Source organism: Carassius gibelio, chromosome B9 (assembly GCF_023724105.1).
Source record: "Carassius gibelio isolate Cgi1373 ecotype wild population from Czech Republic chromosome B9, carGib1.2-hapl.c, whole genome shotgun sequence".
Taxonomy (NCBI): domain Eukaryota; kingdom Metazoa; phylum Chordata; class Actinopteri; order Cypriniformes; family Cyprinidae; genus Carassius; species Carassius gibelio.
In genome coordinates, this window is record NC_068404.1 from 29,547,073 (window position 1) to 29,566,678 (window position 19,606).

Here is a 19,606-nt window from a genome sequence, read left to right on the forward strand (position 1 = left end):
ACATGTCCAGGTCATAGTTCACTTTAAATCACCAGGAGAAATAGAAAGAGAGAACAGAATGGGAACAATACGAGAGATATGAGAAACAAGAGACGCAAAACGAGTACTACTTAAGGACATATTATTTTGTTTTTATATTTGCAAAGTTTATACGTTTTAAAAAGTAAAGTTAAAGTATTTATACTGTACATGTCACTACTCCAATTAAAAAAGTGCTATTTTATTTAAATATTCATAAAGTTTACAAGTAAAAAAAAATGGTTTAAGTATTTGTACATCTCCTTGCTACAATGCAATTGAATTTGTGTTTTAACCTTCGTAAAGTTTACAGTTTTTGAAAGATAAGGTTATAGTATTTATGCATCATGGTAGTCTTTGGACTAACCTTATTTCAGATTCGTGTGTAAATTATGTTCACTAAAAACACTGTATTGCAGTAACCGGACTCAACATTTAGAAGTGAAATGTGAGCTGGACATGTTTTGTTAAACCCAATGCCTCACTCAACATGTTGTTAATATTTGATGTATGCGGTTGCAGCAGTATCATGTGTAAATGTGATGCATACTCTCCAGTTTTCTATGGTAACAGTAATATTGAGTCTCTGTTGGGGTCTGATGGTATAGACATGTTCTGTGTTGAATCATTGCACACTCACAGGATGAGCTGATGCATGACGCACATTCACACAACAGTGTTTAACTGAGACTCTGACAGACAGATTCATTTTAAAGGTATGAAACGATGAAGGCAGAGCAAACGATGAGCAACAGTTGAAAAGAGAGAAAGAAAGGGCTCAGTTTTTAACTTTAAGACTGTTTTAAGGGTTTGATTTGCTTGTTACGAATCCAAGTTTGTGTGTTGCATTGATAGTTTAGCAACAACAAACTCTATCAAAGTTCATTTTGAGTCTCTTGTGCGTTTTACTTGTTTGCAGAATTTTTAAATAAGGTAAGACACAGGTATTTTATTTATATGAATGTTAATTTAAGTATTTATAAAGTGGAAAAAAACTCATTATTTCAATGCTAGAAAAATAGTGGGATTTTATTTAAATATTCGTAAAGATTACAAGTTTAAAAAGTCAAGTATTTATAAAATGTTTAAATGCAAGACAATGGTGGTATTTTATTTCAATATTGGTAATATTTAGAAGGTTTAAAAAGTATTCATATTGCAAAAAATATTTTTATAAAAATATTTGTAAAGTTTATAGAAGTAAGGTTGAAGTATTAATACATCTCATTACTACAATGCAAGTAAAAAGTCATATTTTATTTAAATATTTGTAAAGTCTACAAGCTTAAAGAAAGGTTAAAGTATCAATATATCTCATTATTGCAATGTAAGAAAAAGTAATGTTTTATTAGAATATTTGTAAAGTTTACAAATTTAAAGAAGTAAGGTTGAAGTATTAATACATCTAATTTCTGCAATGCAAGAAAAAAAGTGATAATTTATTTACTTTAATTGCTTGATACAAATCTAAGTTTGATCATATTTTTGTGTTGCATTAATAGTTTACCGATAGCGGACTCCATTGAAGTTCATTTTGAGTCTCTCACGCATTTGACATTTTTGCTGAATTTCAACAGTTATTTTATTAATAGCCAGTGTCTAATTCCTCACCAGTTGCCATGTATTTGAGGTTTTCTATGACATTGTTCTGAAAACGCGTCACGCTGGTGTTTTAGAATGAGGCGAGTGAAGTTCAGCCAAGAAGAACAACATTAACAAGGCAAAACAAAAATTCATTTTGCTTCACAAGTTTTTTCCCTGAGTTAATGAGGATGTCAGAGGGCTTCACAGAGGAGATACACTGTGCTTTAAAAGCAAAGCCACTTTGTTTTTGTGCTCGAATGCAACAAAAGACCTGCTCTTTTCCTTTCCATGGACTTGGCCAGTGTTGGATCCTGGCAACCGTGTTGTCCCCAGTCATTCATCAAGAGCTGCTGTGTTAAAGAAGGATTTGGCTGTTTGTGTGTCTCAGTGTTGGGCGTTCCCATTACAACTGGCCCTCTTCATCTCTGAGAGTCTGAGAACTCTTGACGCCTGTGAGGAGATCATGCCATGCTTGGACTCGGTGTGTTTCTGTTGCTAGTGATCTGTCAGGTCTGCTTCAGAATCATGTTTTTTGTAATGGTAATTAGTAATGCATATGTTGTCGTTCTCTGGGTGGGACGGGGCCTGTGGAACGAGTTCAGTCTGTGCTAATTTTATGTGTACACATGCGTCAGATGGACGGCTTTGCCTGTTGCGTCATGTTTCATGTCTTCAGAAGTATAGTTGACTTTTTTTTTTTAAAAATGTGTTCTGTGCCATTATAATCAATCATCTAGATGTTTCTGAATGCAAGAAATGAGGTTGCTTGCCTTTGGAATTAAATTGAGAACGTCTCAAATTCCAGTTCAGTTCCTGAATTTGAACTGATGTAGGGATGCAGAATTGAAATTCCAATTTTGGCATTCAAAGAACATAATGATCATGGATAGATTGATGGATGGGTGAATAGATAGATTGGTTGAATAGATGGAGAAATGAATGGATGGAGATAGATGGTTGGATGGATGAACGGGTGGATGGATAAATTGATGGTTTGATGGATGAACATATGGATGGATGATGGATAAATGGATGGATGGATAGTTGGTTAGATGGAAAAATGGATGGATAGATAGATAGGTTGGATGGATGGATGGGTGGATGGATAAATTGATGGTTTGATGGATGAACATATGGAAGGATGATGGATAAATGGATGGATGGATAGTCGGTTAGATGGAAAAATGGATGGATAGATAGATAGGTTGGATGGATGGATGGAGAAATGGATGGATAGATGGTTGGATGGATGAACAGGTGGATACATAAATAGTGGGATAAATGGAGAAATGGATGGATTGATAAATAGATAGATTGATGCATAGATGGTTGTATGGATAAACGTATGGATGGATGGAGGAACAGATGGATGAATGGATGAATAGATGAATGGATGGATTGTTGAAAATATAGATGTATAGATAGTTGGTTGGATGGATGCATTGATGGATAAATAGTTGGATGGATAGATAGATAAAGGATTAAACCCTTGACTGTTGCACAAGAGCTTTCTAGTGATATCTCTTCTGCTAATGTAAAGCTCAAAGTGAACGTTGAGCAAATATTTAATCGTCAACATTGATTTTACATCAACACTAGCTGAAATATTTAACCACGTCCAACTAAAGGGACACAGGTCCTTTTCATTTAGCTGTTGTTTGGCCAAAGTTTCTTGAACATATTTGAGCGATGCTGTGAAACCAGAGTCGTCCCAGTATGTGGCGAGGCTTTTCCACTCAGAGATGTTAATGAGGTGGATTGTTGCTGCAGGTTTGTGGAGTTTGTGTGCTCACACACCTCTTAATGAAGTGATCTGTTTGTAAAGTCCTCACAACACAAAGCCAGACCCACGCTGGGCTGCTTATATGGGGTATCCTGCTATATTGTCCCGTACAGTGTGTGTGTGTTTTATGCTAGTGAAAAGCTCTGTTTAGCCTGAGCCACCGTAGACGACAAACAAAAGCAAAGAAGTCTCCGACAGCCACCCGTCATGGTTTCTGTCCACGAGAAAGGCTCATCGTGGTGTCGCTCTTCCAACAACAGTGAAGCAAAGGTAGGTTAATTATTTAAACAAAGATAAAGTGACCTCTGAGATCCGTCAGCGCTTCGGAGAAGGACAGTGTTGGCGTCTCCTGCGAAATGTCCAGCGCCCCGTTGTTATGATAATTAACCCCGCTGCCCTGTTGCTGGAGCGGAGGGAGAGGGCATTTGTGAGTATTAGAGCTTCATTAGCATGCCACAGCACCACCATCACCCTCCATTCACTCCCGCCTCCGCCTTTTGTGTCCCCTTTCTTTATCTTTCGTGTGAGCACTTCTTCTGGAGTGAGGGAAAGCTCGGAGAGTTTGACAACTTCTGGATGCTTGTTCAAGCGAAAGGGGAAAAAACAAGGAGCTGAAAAGCTGTTTGAGTTGCTTGTAAGGGTCGGGCTTCCAAAGACCCCCAAGGCTTGAATTGATTTGCTTTGCAAATAAGAGTCGCTCTCAGAAATAGACTTGCCACAGTTTATAATTCGGCTGGTCTTTGCTGGAATAGTTCGTGCAAAAATGTAGAGTTTTTCATCATCAGAAATTTAGAAATTGAACATTGCTTGCAGTGAATGGGTGCCATCAGAATGAGAGTCTAAACAGCTGATAAAAACATCACAATAATCCACAGCACTCCAGTCCAGCAGTTCACATCTGGAGAAGACAAAAGATGAAACATATCCAGCATTAAGATGTTTTTAACTAAAATACATAGTTTACAATACATAATAACACTCCTCCAGTGAAAAAGTGTTCTGGTCTGAATCAGGAGAGAAATCAGCTCTAAACAAATATGTGGCTTGATTTTGATGTGAGAGACAACAGGAAATGGACTTTTCACTGGAGGAAGTGTTATTATGGATTATGGAGTATTTTTTGGATTATTGTGATGTTTTTATCAGCTGTTTGGACTCTCATTCTGACAGCACCCATTCACTGCAGAGGATCCATTGATGAGACACTGATGCAATGCTACATTTCCCAGAATCTGATGAAGAAACAAACTCATCCTGATCTCAAATGACCTGAGGGTGAACACATTTTCAGCAAATGTTAATTTTTGGGCCAACTATTCCTTTTGAAGATCTCTAAAAACATGTTTACTTTTGGTTGCATTGCTTTTCAAGAAAAGCTGTTTTGCTGTTGCGATGACTGACGTTTGTGTGTGTGTGTGTGTGTGTGTTGGTTTGTTTGATTTGCATGTCTGTGTTTTCTTCTAAAGATCTGAGATTAAGTTTTTGTGTCTCTCAAGAATCAAGGGGAAAAGACGAGGCATTTCTGAGCCCCCCTCCGTCACCAGCAGCTTCTTTTCACAGGGTAGAAATTAGTCTGACTTTTGTGGCTTTTCAATGAAGTGCTTTTCCAGGTCAGTTGCTTCAATAGCAGTTCAGTTTTGATTGTGTTTTCAAATGATCTGCATTTTCACGTCCAAGCTTGGGAATCGAGAAGATTCAGAGCAGTTAATAGTTTATGTAAATATTTTGAATCAGATTTTATTTTTGTATTTTATTTATATTTTCTTATATTGTATACAGTTTTCATTGTAAAATTTAGTTTTTTTTGTTGTGTTTTTGTATATAGCTTTTATTATATTTTAGTTTTTAGTTATTTTATTATTAAATTTATTTTATGTCAGCTAGTTAGCAAAATAAAATTTCAAATTTTATTAAAGGCAGATTTAATTTTTTTTATATTTTATTTTATTTCAGTTAATGTTTATTTCAAGAGATGTCAAGCAAATTTCTATTGCGTTGTCCTAAGAAACAAAAAAGCAAAACCTGTGTAGTCCAAATTACAAATTAATTACTCCTATGAGTTGATTCTTTTAATGAATCAGCTCAAAAGAATCCTGAATCAGTAATGATCCTGAACTGTATTGGTTTGAATCAGTCTAAGACTGAATCACTGAATCATTCAGAGAATCACTTCTTATATTTCTTAGTTTTTTTTTAGGTTTGTTTATTTGTATTTCTTCACATTATTTATTTGTTTATAAGATGTAAGACCAATCATTGGCAGTGAAGCTTGAAGGAATAGTTTACAGAATCATTAATTAACCAGAACCAGATTCATTTGTTATGATTTCTGTCCCTTTATGAATAATAAGTGTGCTTGAGTTGCTCTTAGCATTATTAAACCTGGCAGTTCACATGATCTCGGTCTTGTGAGGTGATTCTCACCCAGCAGAAGCACTAGCTGTTGGTGTGACTCTGAGATTTTAGACTTCAAAGCAGCCGTTTAATTTGACTTCAGCAGTGAAGTCTGTGTGAATACATCACTCTTTTTTCTGTTTCTCTCTGTAAACCACACAAATATTCTTCTGCTGCCTCAGTGTACATAAACGGCCAAATGAGTGGCTTTATTAGCTTCCTGATGATAGCAGTGTCCCGCTGTGAGTGTGTGTGTGTGTGTGTCACTGTGGGGACCTCAACTGAGGTTCTCATGGGGAAACAAGCTTATAATATAATACAGATTTATTATTATTTCTTTTTTTTTGAGATTGTAAAAATGCAGGAAGCTAGTGTGTGTGTGTGCGCATGTGTGTGTGTGTGTGTGGCGCAGGGCCGGTCCGGTCAGACTCTGCGGGGGTCTCTCTGATGGGACGCGGCTGTTAAGTTTGATGGCTGTGTGTCTGCTCTCTGCTCGTTACTCTTCATGGTGGGTGGCAGAGCGGAGGAGAGAGTCTGTGGCAGACACACACACACACACACACACACACACACACACACGGATCCAGACGTTCACACGCTTGCACATCACTGAGAGGACAGCTGTGGTTTTATCAGTTTAATAACTTCTTTAGACGTGTTAGTTAAGTGAGAGCACTTCTGGGATTCTCTTCTTTTAAAACTGAGATGCTTTAGGATTTTGAAAAGTCTTACCTTGCCTTTCCACAGATTCAGGCTAAAAATCGTCATGGGATTAAATGTTGAATATACTTCAAAAAACAACAACAACATCCTTAAATCAAGATACATTTACTGGATAATGGCATGTTGCAATTCTATTTGATTGCGATAGTGGTGCAAAAATGAAAATATAATGCAATAATACAATGTTTTATTATTAATAATGTATACAGTTCATATTATTTAATACCTTTATTCATCAAGGCTGTGTTAAACCAATCAAAAATGAGAGTGAAGACATTTGTTACAAAAGGTTTCTGTTTCAAATAAATGCTGTTCTTCTGAACTTTCTGTTCATCTGTGAATCCTGAAAAAATTAATTGCATCACAGTTTCCACAAAAATATTGTGCAGCACAACTGTTTTCAAAATGTTGTTGAGCAGTAAATCATCATATTTTCATGATTTCTGAAGATCATGTGACACTGAAGACTGGAGGAATGATGCTGAAAATACAGCGGTGCATCACAGGAATAAATGACACTTTAATAGATATTCACATAGACAACATATATTTCAAATTATAGGCATGTTTCACAATTTTAACTGCATTTTTTTTTTGCATTTTCATTTGATCTGTGCTCGTTCTTCGTCTTATTGTGCCATGATCCTAACTCTCTCTCTCTCTCTCTGCGTGTGTTTCTTCGCCGGCGTCGGTGCAGATAAACAGCGGTTTGGCACTGATGTTGTTCTTCACAGCTGTCATGATAGCAGCTTGCGTTTTTAATTTCCTCTCAGTCTTGAGGGATTTTCTCAATCCTCTGGTGGTGATAAACAGCGCAGAGTCTGTTCTCTTATCAGCCGTCATTAATAACGCTCAGTGTCTCCTTGACTCTGTCCTCATTTATTTGGCCTGGAAGTGTTGTGTGTTCCTCACACATCAGACGAGCCTCTGTCCACTCTGGAGTAGAGACTCTGGAGAGTATTCATCATTCATCAAGTCTCCTGATGAAAAAAACTACACTGAAATGAATCAGACGCTATTAAGTCTCTGCATTTAATAGTTTATATATGTAAGCCTAAATACACTAATCAGAAGTTTTCGAACAGTTCCATTTTTTTTTTTATGTTTTCTTAAAGTAGTCTCTTCTGCTCACCAAGTCTAGAAATTCACTAGAAAGAACTGAATGTGTTTGTTTTCTGATGAAGCCAGTGTTGTTTGGCTAGTTCTTCCAGACGCATGTGATGTTGAAGAGGATCAGTTTAGGTTCATGCAATATTAAAGCACAGTGCTCTTACGTTCCAGCGCAGACAAAGCGCTCATTAATAACACAGACGCATGTATAATTCATGCTCACTCTCCACTCTTCTGTTGTCGCTTCTCTCGCTGCCTTCAGATCAATAATTGAAATCATATTTCACAGAGTGTGTGTTTGATACGGGTGTTGTGTTGTGTGTTTGTGGAGCGTCAATGTTATGTTTGTTTTGTAATGTTTATCAGATTAACTTGCTGTAAATGCTGTAAAACACTGAGGAGTTTAAGCTGTTGGGGTTTTGGGATTATTTTTTAGCTAGTTTTTCTAGAACATAGAAATATTTTTATATAAGTAATACTTATAGGTTGAAGCTCTAAGACTGGCAAGAGCGGAATCCAAATCTTTTAGTACCTATCTTGCTTGTTCTGTCCGCTGCTTTTGACACGGTTAACCACCAGATCCTCCTGTCAACCCTACTGGCGAAAGGCATCTCAGGAACCACACTCCAGTGGTTTGAGTCTTACCTATCAGAAAGGTCCTTCAAAGTATCTTGGAGAGGTGAGGTGTCCAAATCGCAACATTTAGCTACTGGGGTGCCTCAGGGCTCAGTTCTTGGACCACTTCTCTTCTCTGTTTACATGGCATCATTAGGTTCTGTCATTCAGAAACATGGCTTTTCATACCACTGCTATGCTGATGACACTCAACTCTACCTCTCATTCCATCCTGATGATCCGACGGTAGCTACTCGCATCTCAGCTTGTCTAACAGACATTTCTTGCTGGATGATGGACCATCACCTTAAATTCGACCTTGCCAAGACAGAACTGCGTGTGATTCCAGCAAACCCATCGTTTCATCACAATTTCACCATCAAGTTAGGTACATCAACCATAACTCCTTCAAAAACAGCTAGAAGCCTTGGAGTTATGATTGATGATCAGCTGACTTTCTCAGACCACATTGCTAAAACTGTCCGATCCTGCAGATTTGCTTTATTCAACATCAAGAAGATCAGGCCCTTTCTTTCGGAACATGCTGCACAACTCGTTGTTCAAGCTCTTGTTCTGTCCAGGCTGGACTATTGCAATGCTCTCTTAACAGGTCTTCCAGCCAGTTCTATCAAACCTTTACAATTAATTCAGAAAGCGGCAGCAAGATTAATTTTTAATGAGCCAAAAAGAATACACGTCACACCTCTGTTTATCAATCTGCACTGGCTTCCAATAGCTGCTCGCATCAGATTCACAACCACCACTGGCTCTGCTCCCTTTTACCTAATTTCGTTACTTCAGACTTATGTCCCCTCTATAGAAGCTTGCGTTCTGCAGGTGAACGTCACTTTATTGTTCATCCCAAAGAAGCACAAAATCACTTCCACAGATTTTTACATTAAATGTTCCCTTCTGGTGGAATGACCTGCTCAACTCAATCCGAGCAGCCATTAGCCTGTCCTTAGCCTTCTTCAAGAATCGGCTTAAAACACATCTCTTCCATCTTTATTCGACCCTCTAACTTAAATGCTCTCTATTCTGATTCTATTCTTAAAAAATCTAACTAGCTTTCTAATCTTTTTGTATTCTATCTGTTTTCTTTTCATTTATTATACAATTAACAAAAGCAAAAAAAAGACCTCTAACACTAGGTTGCTCTATTCTTTTTTTATTCTATCTGGTTTTTTTTTCCATTTATTATATTTAAAAGCCCTTGCTATGCGTACTGTGTTTAACCTAACTGAGACTTGTTCTAGCACTTGCATATCATTACTCTTTTGTTGTTTTTGATTGCTTCCTTTGTCCTCATTTGACAGTCACTTTGGATAAAAGCGTCTGCTAAATGAATACATGTAAGGGAAAGAAAGAAAGAAAAAGTATTTTTTAATTGGTAAAGACTTTGATGTATATATAAATTTTTATATACATTTCTGAAGGAAATTAAAACATTTATTAATCAAGGATGCATTAAATTGATGAAAAGTGACAGAAGAGACATTTATAATGTTTCAAAGGTTTCTATTTCAAATAAATGTGGTTCTTTTGAACTTTCTTTTCATCTGTGAATTCTGAAAATAATTTCCCCCCTATATGTTTGATCAAATAAATGCAGCTATATTGAGCATCAGAGTGTTCTGGTGAGGCTCTGGGCGTCACACAGAAGGACTGCTGAACATCATCCAGCGCTCCGGTGTTTCTCTGACTGTAAAGAGCAGATCTGCTGGAGTTCAGTTTGATGTAAACATTACACACTCACACGCTCAGCTTTACTGACGACTCGGATCAGAACTTCACACTCATCATAGACGTGTGTGTGTGTGTGTGTGTGTATAAAACACATTTGTGTAGTTGCATTAGAAGTCAGTCAGAATAAATCATTTCTCAAAGCCGTCTGGTGTTGTTCTTACAGTAGTGTGATAAATGAAATCACAGCTTTTTTCACCCACTCCTATCTTCTCTTCTCTTCTCTTTTCGTCTCGTCTCGTCTCCTCTCGTCTCTTCTCTGCTGTAGTGTGTGTTTCACGCTCCATTAGAACAGCAATATTTTCCAGCCGCTCTTCTCTATAGTTTATTTCTTCATCTGTCATCTGTGTCGTGTTTATTTTTCCATGCTGCTCTTGTGCCATCTTGTCGTTCAGTGTGAGCAGCTTCAGTCTCTGTGTTTTTGGGAAAACGTGTTGTTGCTCAGACACTTTTTTTCATTTAATGAAGGTAAATGAAATGCCTTCAGTCTGTTTCTGTTTAGCTGAGCAGAAGAAGTCCAACAGAAGACACATAGCAACAGAGACACACACACACACACACATACTCTCTCTCTCTCTCACACACACACACAAACCGCTTCATTCCTCACACAACTCCGGCCCAGTGGAGCCCAGTCCAATATTCACATGATATTTATGTTTCTGCCAGTGTGTAATGAAGAAACACAGGCTTAATTTGGTCATTACACTTCTTGACTATCGCTCTTAAGAGTGTTAAAACCTAGTGATTTACGCCAACACTTTACAGTAATTCACACGAGGAACCGCAAACAGAAATCAGCCAATAAAAGACTTCTTGAAGTTGAACATGGAGATTAGTGAAACAGGATTTATCACACTGATACAATATTTCATATTTTTAATGTAAAATTCTACATAGAAATGTGTGTTTGTGTCTCACACTCCATTAAACAGCACATAAACCTTCAGAATAATGACAGCGCTGCTAACGAGCTCATTAAAAGCCCATAAACAGCTCTGTTCGCTTACTCAGTTCTTCTCACTGATGATGGATCCGAGACACTCAGAATACTGTGTTGGCTGTAGAATGCTTCATTCTGATTGGTTGACGAACATTCTAAGTGAATTAGCCCCACCCACTTTCCCAAAGGGGCGTGTTAAGTTATTTTTCCCATAGGGGTTGTAATAAAGTATTCATTAAAGCATTATTAGCCATGAACCATACTAAACAGCTCCGAGCAGAATCACAACAGTAGAAACTTTGATTTGGAAGCAAAACAAATCATAGAATGACAAAGATACCAGATTATGAACAGCATTGTGAGTTACATGAATCAAAATAAAAATGATGGAGAAATCTAAAACTATCGATTTAAAGTAAGTTTTAATCTATAGAAAGAGTAGGGAGACACTATTGCGGAGCGGGCGGAGCTAAAGAACGCCATGACTCTCTGATTGGTGGAAGTTTGTGTACAGCATCATGGGTAATGTAGTTTTTCTTTTATTTTCAAATCATAATAATTTTTTATTTTCAAATCATTTGTTACATTTTATTTTTAAATTTTATATTTCATTAATAAGAATAGTTTTTTTTTATTTAATCATTTTATTGTAACAAAATATATATTTTGTAGTATATAGTAAGTGTTATTTTTTTATTCGAAAATTATTTTATTTACTTTTTTTATTTAATTGATTATTAGTTTTAAAATGATTTTTTTTTAATTTAAGCTTTATTAATTAATTATCAGTAAGTGTTTTATTTTCATTTGTTTTATTTTAACATTATTTTAATTTTAAGTTTTTAACCATTTAATTAATAGTAACTGTTTTTAATGGTTTTATTTGAAAATGATGCATTGTATTATTTTTTTGATTGGTTTTACTTGATACATCTGTATGATATAATTCTTTGTTTGTTTTGAGATGTGTATGATATGATGAATGTATTTGCTCCTGCGTGTGTGTGACTGATGCATGAGTGGATTGGAGCTAAAGTGCTCTGGGTGTCTCTGGTTTGGCTCTGCTGGTGTGGTTTGGGTGGAGATCAGCGGTTCACTGATGGACGTCTCTCTCAGTTTCTCAAGCGTGTGTGTGAGGAGTGATTTCTCTCTTACACACAGTCTACTGATGAATATATTGGGTTTCAGGATCATTCACTCACACTTCTGTGGTTTAGACACAAAGAGAGTTATTTCTGCTGTCAAACATCATAAAAAGCAGCATCACAATAGCCTTTATGATCAAGCATTATATTTCTGAAGAGTGGATGATGAGGAGCTTTTCATCAGCTCTTGATCTGTGTACCTCGTGTTTAATAACCAGATAATGAGACTGAATCATGTGGAGAAAGATCCTCAGAAGTACAAGCTACATCTGTCAGTTTTATTTATTTTTATTTTTTTTGAATGCAATATTTACTCAATAACTGAACAGCACATTCACATGTTGGTTAAAGGTCTTATGATGTGGGTAAACAAATAAAATATTTAATTTTTAGTAAGTGCTTTATTTTGACTGCTTTTATTTGAAAATTATTATAAAGTAATTAACCAGTAAGTGTTTAAGTTTTTGTTATTTTAATTAAAAAATATATTTTTTAAATTAAACACTTGTATTGGCTAATCATTTTTTATTAATTGCTTATTTTAATTTGACATTTGATCTTTTTTAACAATTATTTATTTAACATTCTTATGAGTTTTTTTTATTTTGATTGCTTTTATTTTAAAATTATTTGTTTAATATTTTTATGATGAAATTAATTAATAGCAAGTTTTTACTGTTAAAAAGTATTGTTTTACTGTAAATTTTTATCATTAAAATGATAGTAAGTGTTTATATTGTCTAATTTTAACAATTATTTGACCTTTTTATAATATAAGTAATTATTATGAGTTTTTTTATTTTGATTGCTTTTATCTTTTTAATTATTTGTTTAATTTGACATTTTTTATGATTTAACTCATCATTAGTAAGTGGTCTATTTATTTAAAAAAAATATTATTATTTAGTTCGTTGTTATAAACCTGCAGTTCCAAGTTTGGAAAACCCTGAACACCTTTTATTTATTGTTTAATTTGAATTTGTTTTATGATTTAATTCCTCATTAGTAAGTGGTTTATTTTGTTTTTAGCATTTATCCAAGTTTGGAAAACCCTGAAGACTTTTTCATGCTCTAGAGGAGTGTTTGTGGAGCTCAGGCTGTCATCTCTGTGTTTTTGGACGAGCTGACGTCCTTCTCTCTTCTCTGTTTTTTCCGTTCAGTGTCTGGAGCCATGCAGGGCATCATGGGACCTGAAGGAGAACCAGTGTCAGGACTTGTGTGAGGTAAGTTAACTCTGAGACACAGACAGCACATGTGATCTGTCGGATCTGAGATCAGCGTCTGGTGATTTCAGACTCAGTTCCCGAAGAAGCACTACGAGTGTTTGACGAGCTGTGAGTTCCTGCGCTCCGTCCAGACGCTGAAGCCGGGGGACTGTCCCGCTCCGGAGCGAGCGAGTGGATTCGCCGCTGCGTGTGTGGAGAGCTGTGAAGCAGACGCCGAGTGCACGGCTCTGAAGAAGTGCTGTCCCAACGGATGCGGACACACCTGCCAGACCCCCAAGAACCCTTATAAAGGTACACACAGTAACCATCATCCTTCAGACCTGAGTGACTTCATCAATTCCATGAGAAGATTTCTGTGTCCACTCAATCACAGTCTAATGTTATGCTTTTGGACTCCATTGACTTCCATTGATTGGATAATTATAATAATAATTATATATATATATGTGTATATATATATATATATATATATATATATATATATATATATATATATATATATATATATATATATATATATATATATATATATATATATATATATATATAATTATTATCATTAACTAAAACAATTAAAGACTACTATTCATTGAAAACAATAAAACTACTAACTGGAAATAAAGATAAAAAGAAAAGAATTTTTTTTTATTAATGAATTAAACCTAAATATATATATATATATATATATATATATATATATATATATATATATATATATATATATATATATATATATATATATATATATATATAAAATATTTTTATTCACTTATATATATATATATATATATATATATATATATATATATATATATATAGTAAGTATTATAATAAAAATACATTTGAAAAATACATAAAAAATGCAAAACAAGTAAACGAAATAATAATAATAATAAATAAAAATCCCAGCCTTTTTTTGAGTGTACTAAATTGAAATAACTAAAAATAAAAAATAAAAAATGCAATAAATTGAAATGAAAACTGAAAATGAAAAATAACTGCTTATTCAATATTAATAAAAATTTTTAATAGTATATAAATGATACTTAAATGCGAAAGAGTCACTTTGTATAAAAGCATGTGACAACTGTAGAAATGTAATGTAATTCAAAACATAAACAATAACTTTAATTTTGTATTAATTACTAAAATTACATTGAAAAAAAAAGTTTGTATTTTAATTTGAACTACTAAAATAACTAAAAGGAATAAACACAAAATCAATACAAATATATATATATATAAAAAAATCTGAAAAAATATAAATATATCTGACAAAAAACACAACTAAGACTTAAGTCTTAAAACTAAAAATAAATAAGTATAATCAAATCCAAATTTTGAACAAAATCTAAGTACTAAAATAACTAAAAAGACTAAAAACAAGTATATAGGAGCATTTAAAATCTATCAATAAATAAAATATAAATGACAAAAACACAACACAAGTTCTTTAAATGTGATTAGGTTAAAACAGGAAATCAGTGAATGAAAGTAAGTCTGTTGGAGTATGTGAGGAATGCTACAGTCACACAGAAGCGTGGCGTCTGAAAGCGTGTGCTTCACGGTTCGTCTGTACTGATTTACTGCTTCCCCCTGGCTTGCAGAGAGCCGTAAAGCCTTTTATTGAAATCCAAAGGCAATCAGAGAGCGTCGCTGGTGTCAGGAGCGTAATCGTTTCTCTCTGTTAGAAGATGATGATCAGCCATGCTGGAAACCATTAGCACTGCTCTGTCGATGGCTGTCAGATGTTCCTGCAACCTCCTCGTCTCTCTCCTTGACCCAGAGACCAAGCCCGATTCAACTCAAAGCCTTTATTTATAATGCATTACGAAGTATTCATCATGTACAGTGTAATGCATTATATCTTGTCACAACTAACTGTTACCATGCATTAAGATGCATTATATGGTGTAAGGTGTAAGGTGTAACAATGAATAGATGAGGATTGTTATGTATTATAACTGAGGTTATAATCATGTTTATTCAATGCATTAAAATACTTTTGGAATGCATTATGTATGAAGGCTTTGAGTAAAGTGTTACTGTAATGTCAAAACAACCCACATGTGCAATGTCTCAGTAATAATGCTGTTTAGAGTATGAAGCCAGAGCCGTGTTTCAGAGTTTGTTTCTTTTGATTTCATTCTTGAGCTCATTGAAATTCAGCAGTGAGAGTGGGACGTTTGAGAAGCACAGGATTTCTGTTCTGCTTTTCTGCTAGTTTTTCTGAGAAAAAAAAACCTAAACTAAAAACTGAAATAAAAACAAATTAAATCTAATTAGTAATATTTTTTTTAATGACTCTAACACCATAAAATAATTATGAAAGAATGTATGTATGTATGTATGTAATATAAAATCTACTTCAAAATATTATATTTTCATTTACATGTTTAGTTAAATTTGTAATATTACTAATTAGGTTTAATTTATTTTATTTAAATAATTTTTAGTGTCACTGCACCACAAACTCACATTGCATTTACATTTGCATTCATGCATTTAGCAGATTCTTTTATCCAAAGCAATCTACATTGCATTAAATCTATAGATTTCATATGTCAGTGCATTCAGTGGGAATTGAAGCTGAGCTCCAGAGATACTGTCCTGCAGTAAAGCCGCTGTGTTTTGGAGGACTCTGGAGCTGCGTGGAGCTATGTGTGGTTTCTGGATCTCCAGCTCCTGCTCTGGAGCGAGTGTGTGAGTTCAGGAACGCTGTGGGATTTTACTGGAACAGACGACACACACGTGCTGGAGCTGTGAAACCGCAGCACAATCCACCACAGCTGTGCTCCTGTCGTCAGATCCCACCGTCACTGATCGTTTAACACGAGCCCATCTCAGTCCTCCAGCATCTGCATCCACATCCCACTGCTGCTGCCTTTCTCCATGCTGGGAATCACTGATGCTTTTCAGTTTATTATGTCAAGTGATTGAAATGTTTAGTAACTGATCGCACGTCAATTTGGGTTGAGAAATGAGCCCTGAAATATAATTTAGAATCAGTATTGTGTTAAATGAGAAAAACTTTGAATAGACATTACAAAAAGGAGTTTTATAAAGAAATATTTTGATTCAGCAAATCACACAGATCATGTTTTAATGAATGAGTCATTGAATCATCAATTTAACCAATTCATTCAAACGGCTGATTTGTTCAGAAATAAAGCAAGTGACTGTCTTTATGAATGAATAACTGAATCATTGGCTCACTTGATTCATTCAAACAGCTGGATTTTTCAGAAACAAAGCAAGTGATTGTCTTTATGAATGAATCACTGAATCTTTGGCTCACTTGATTCATTCAAACAGCTGGATTGTTCAGAAACAAAGCAAGTGATTGTCTTTATGAATGAATCACTGAATCTTTGGCTCACTTGATTCATTCAAACAGCTGGATTGTTCAGAAACAAAGCAAGTGATTGTCTTTATGAATGAATCACTGAATCTTTGGCTCACTTGATTCATTCAAACAGCTGGATTGTTCAGAAACAAAGCAAATGATTGTCTTTATGAATGAATCACTGAATCTTTGGCTCACTAGATTCATTCAAACAGCTGGATTGTTCAGAAACAAAGCAAGTGATTGTCTTTATGAACGAGTCTCTGAATCATTAGCTCACTTGATTTATTCGAACAGCTGATTCATTCAGAAACAAAGCTAGTTACTGTCTTTATGAACGAGTCTCTGAATTGTTGGCACACTTGATTTGTTTAAATAGCTAATTTGTTCAGAGACAAAGCAAGTGTTTGTCTTTATGAATGAATCACTGAATCATTGGCTTACTTGATTCATTCAAACAGCTGATTCATTCAGAAACAAAGCAAGTTGCATTCTTTATGAACGAGTCTCTGAATCATTGGCTCACTTAATGTGTTCAAATGGCTGATTTATTCTGAAATTAAGCAACTGACTGTCTTATGAACAAGCCACTGAATCATTTACTCACTTGATTCATTCAAATGTGTTTTTATCATACAACAACTGTGGGTTTATTTGTTTTCAACTCTTTTTGTTTGTGAAATTGAGCAAAAACAGACAAAAAAATGACATCTGAAATAATATGATATAAATGAAAGCCCCACATCTTGAGCGCTGTTCTCCGATGGAAGTGTATCGGTCAGCAGTGAGGTCGCTCTGATTTCCGGAGACCATTGTGTGGATAGCATTGGACATCTTTGGGTCCTTCACATCGCTCCTCAATCAGCGGTGCTCCATCACAGCTGTAACGAATCGAGGAAAGACACGGAGCAGAACATTTTCTCCCTTCCTCCCCCCCCGAAGCTTTGTACTTAATAAATCTTTAATTTATTGCATATGGAAGAATTTGAGATGTCTTTGAGGGTTAAATGGAAGTCACTGCCATGTGGAGCAGATGGAGGTTTGCTGTAGCTTCAGTGAGAGCATCACAGGAGTTACTTAACATAGTTATTTTTTTAACTATTGCACATTCATTCAAACAATGTGAAAATGTATTTTTTAGTCTAAACCAGCAAACTAAAAGAACATACAAATTAAAGATTGGATTTTCTTTCTTTTTTTATTATAAAAATTTTATCATTTTGTAATCATTTTTTTCTAAACAGAATATCTTATTTATTCGATCAGTGTTATCATTAATATAGTTTTTATTAATATTTTGAATTATTTAATTTTTATTTAATTTTTATATTAATATTTTATTTAAATTTTCATGAAAGTTTTGGTAATTTGGTTCTATTTTCACTTTTTTTCTATTTTATTTTTAGTTTTATGTTCCATTTAAATTTTTGTTAAAATTTTTGTAATTTTGTTGTGTTTTATTTTATTTAAAGTTTTAATTAGCCGTATTTTCCATTTTAAATTTAGTTAAATGTTTTAATTTTTTTTTTCTGTTTTCTGTAAAAAAAAATTAAATTGAACTTTTTTTGTGTGTTAGTTACTGTATTTTTATTTCAGTTAATGTTTCTTTTATTTCAAGTAATGAACATGTTTCTTATGATTTTAGTTTTAGTTAACGATAATAACCCTATATTAGCTATTCCTACGAAACACAAATAAAAAACTAAAAACTAAAATACAAATAAACAAAGTCGTTTTTATTGAAATTTGAGTACATTTTTAAAGAACAAGAAACACGTTTAAAGTCTATTTATTTGTGCAGATTTCAGTGCTAGTGTTGGGTGTTTTGAGGTGATGTTTCGTGTAATTAAAGCCCCTCTGTCGTCTCAGGATCTCCTCTGAAGCCACGGAAGGAGCTGTTGTTTGTGGAGCATGCGTCAGGACTGCTGGAGATTCGCTGGTCTTCCCGATTTAACGTCTCTGTGGAGCCGGTGCTTTACGTGCTGCAGCGCCGCTGGAACCTGGGCATCCATCCCAGCGAAGACGACGCTACGCCGTGGCAGGACATCGCACAGGTTAGCGGAAATCATGACACTCTTGCTGAAGAAAACAATAGAAACTAATATTTGGGTTAATTTAAGATCGTATTATTTAGTGATTTAGTAATCCAGCTGGGAGTTAAAAGGCAATTAACATCAAATACACAAATAAAATCAAGTCCTGTCAATTTATGTTCTTATTCAGTAGCTGTTTTTCCCTCAACAGTTAATCACGTTACAATAGTTAAGTCAGAAAACTTTTTTTTTTTTTGAAAACTTTACTGCAAAAATATTTTTCTTACTTAGTAATTTAGTTTGGGCAAAAAGCCTTAAGATATTCAGACTCATTTGAGTTCATAATTAAGTTCATATGCATCAATTTGTATATTTTAAATAATTCAAATAATTAATAATAAATAATTAAATTCAATTTTAATTAAAATCAATTTTAAAGAAAAATTTATATAATTTTTTAAATTGTATTGTTGGCTATTGCTACAAATATACCTGTGCTACTTAGGACTCCGAGTCACAAATACAGAGTTAGAAAATAATTTTTTGCTGTTGAAGCAAGTTAAAATAAACAGATGCTCAGATGTCTCTCCAGTCCTTCATGTTTTAAAATAGACCAGATTCCAGGCTCATATTCAAAGCACCCTGTACGTGACCCTGTGACCCCGTGACCTCTGACCCCTGTGCCCCCCAGGTTGCTGTAGAGCGTGCGCTGCTGAGCGATGTGCGGCCGAGCAGGTGGTATCAGTTCCGTGTGGCAGCGGTGAACGTTCACGGCACGCGTGGCTTCACGGCTCCCAGCAAACACTTCCGCTCCTCCAGAGGTGAGTCCAGAGCTTCACCACACACAACATGCAGCCTGATTTACTCCCTCTATCACTTTGGTCTACTATCTAATAGGGATGCATGATACTGAATTTTTGCCGATATCCGATATGCCAATATT

General features: G+C 34.9%; 1 protein-coding gene across 1 annotated transcript in view; it reads left to right on the plus strand.

Moving 5' to 3' along the window:
• The window catches only part of LOC127965569 (anosmin-1), a 50,269-nt gene that overhangs the window by 9,447 nt on the left and 21,216 nt on the right, over positions 1-19,606 (plus strand). The window contains exons 3-6 of the mRNA XM_052566392.1: positions 13,219-13,281; positions 13,353-13,575; positions 18,500-18,684; positions 19,355-19,484. Coding sequence (XP_052422352.1) covers positions 13,219-13,281; positions 13,353-13,575; positions 18,500-18,684; positions 19,355-19,484 — 601 coding nt within the window. The remainder of the gene's footprint in view (positions 1-13,218; positions 13,282-13,352; positions 13,576-18,499; positions 18,685-19,354; positions 19,485-19,606) is intronic.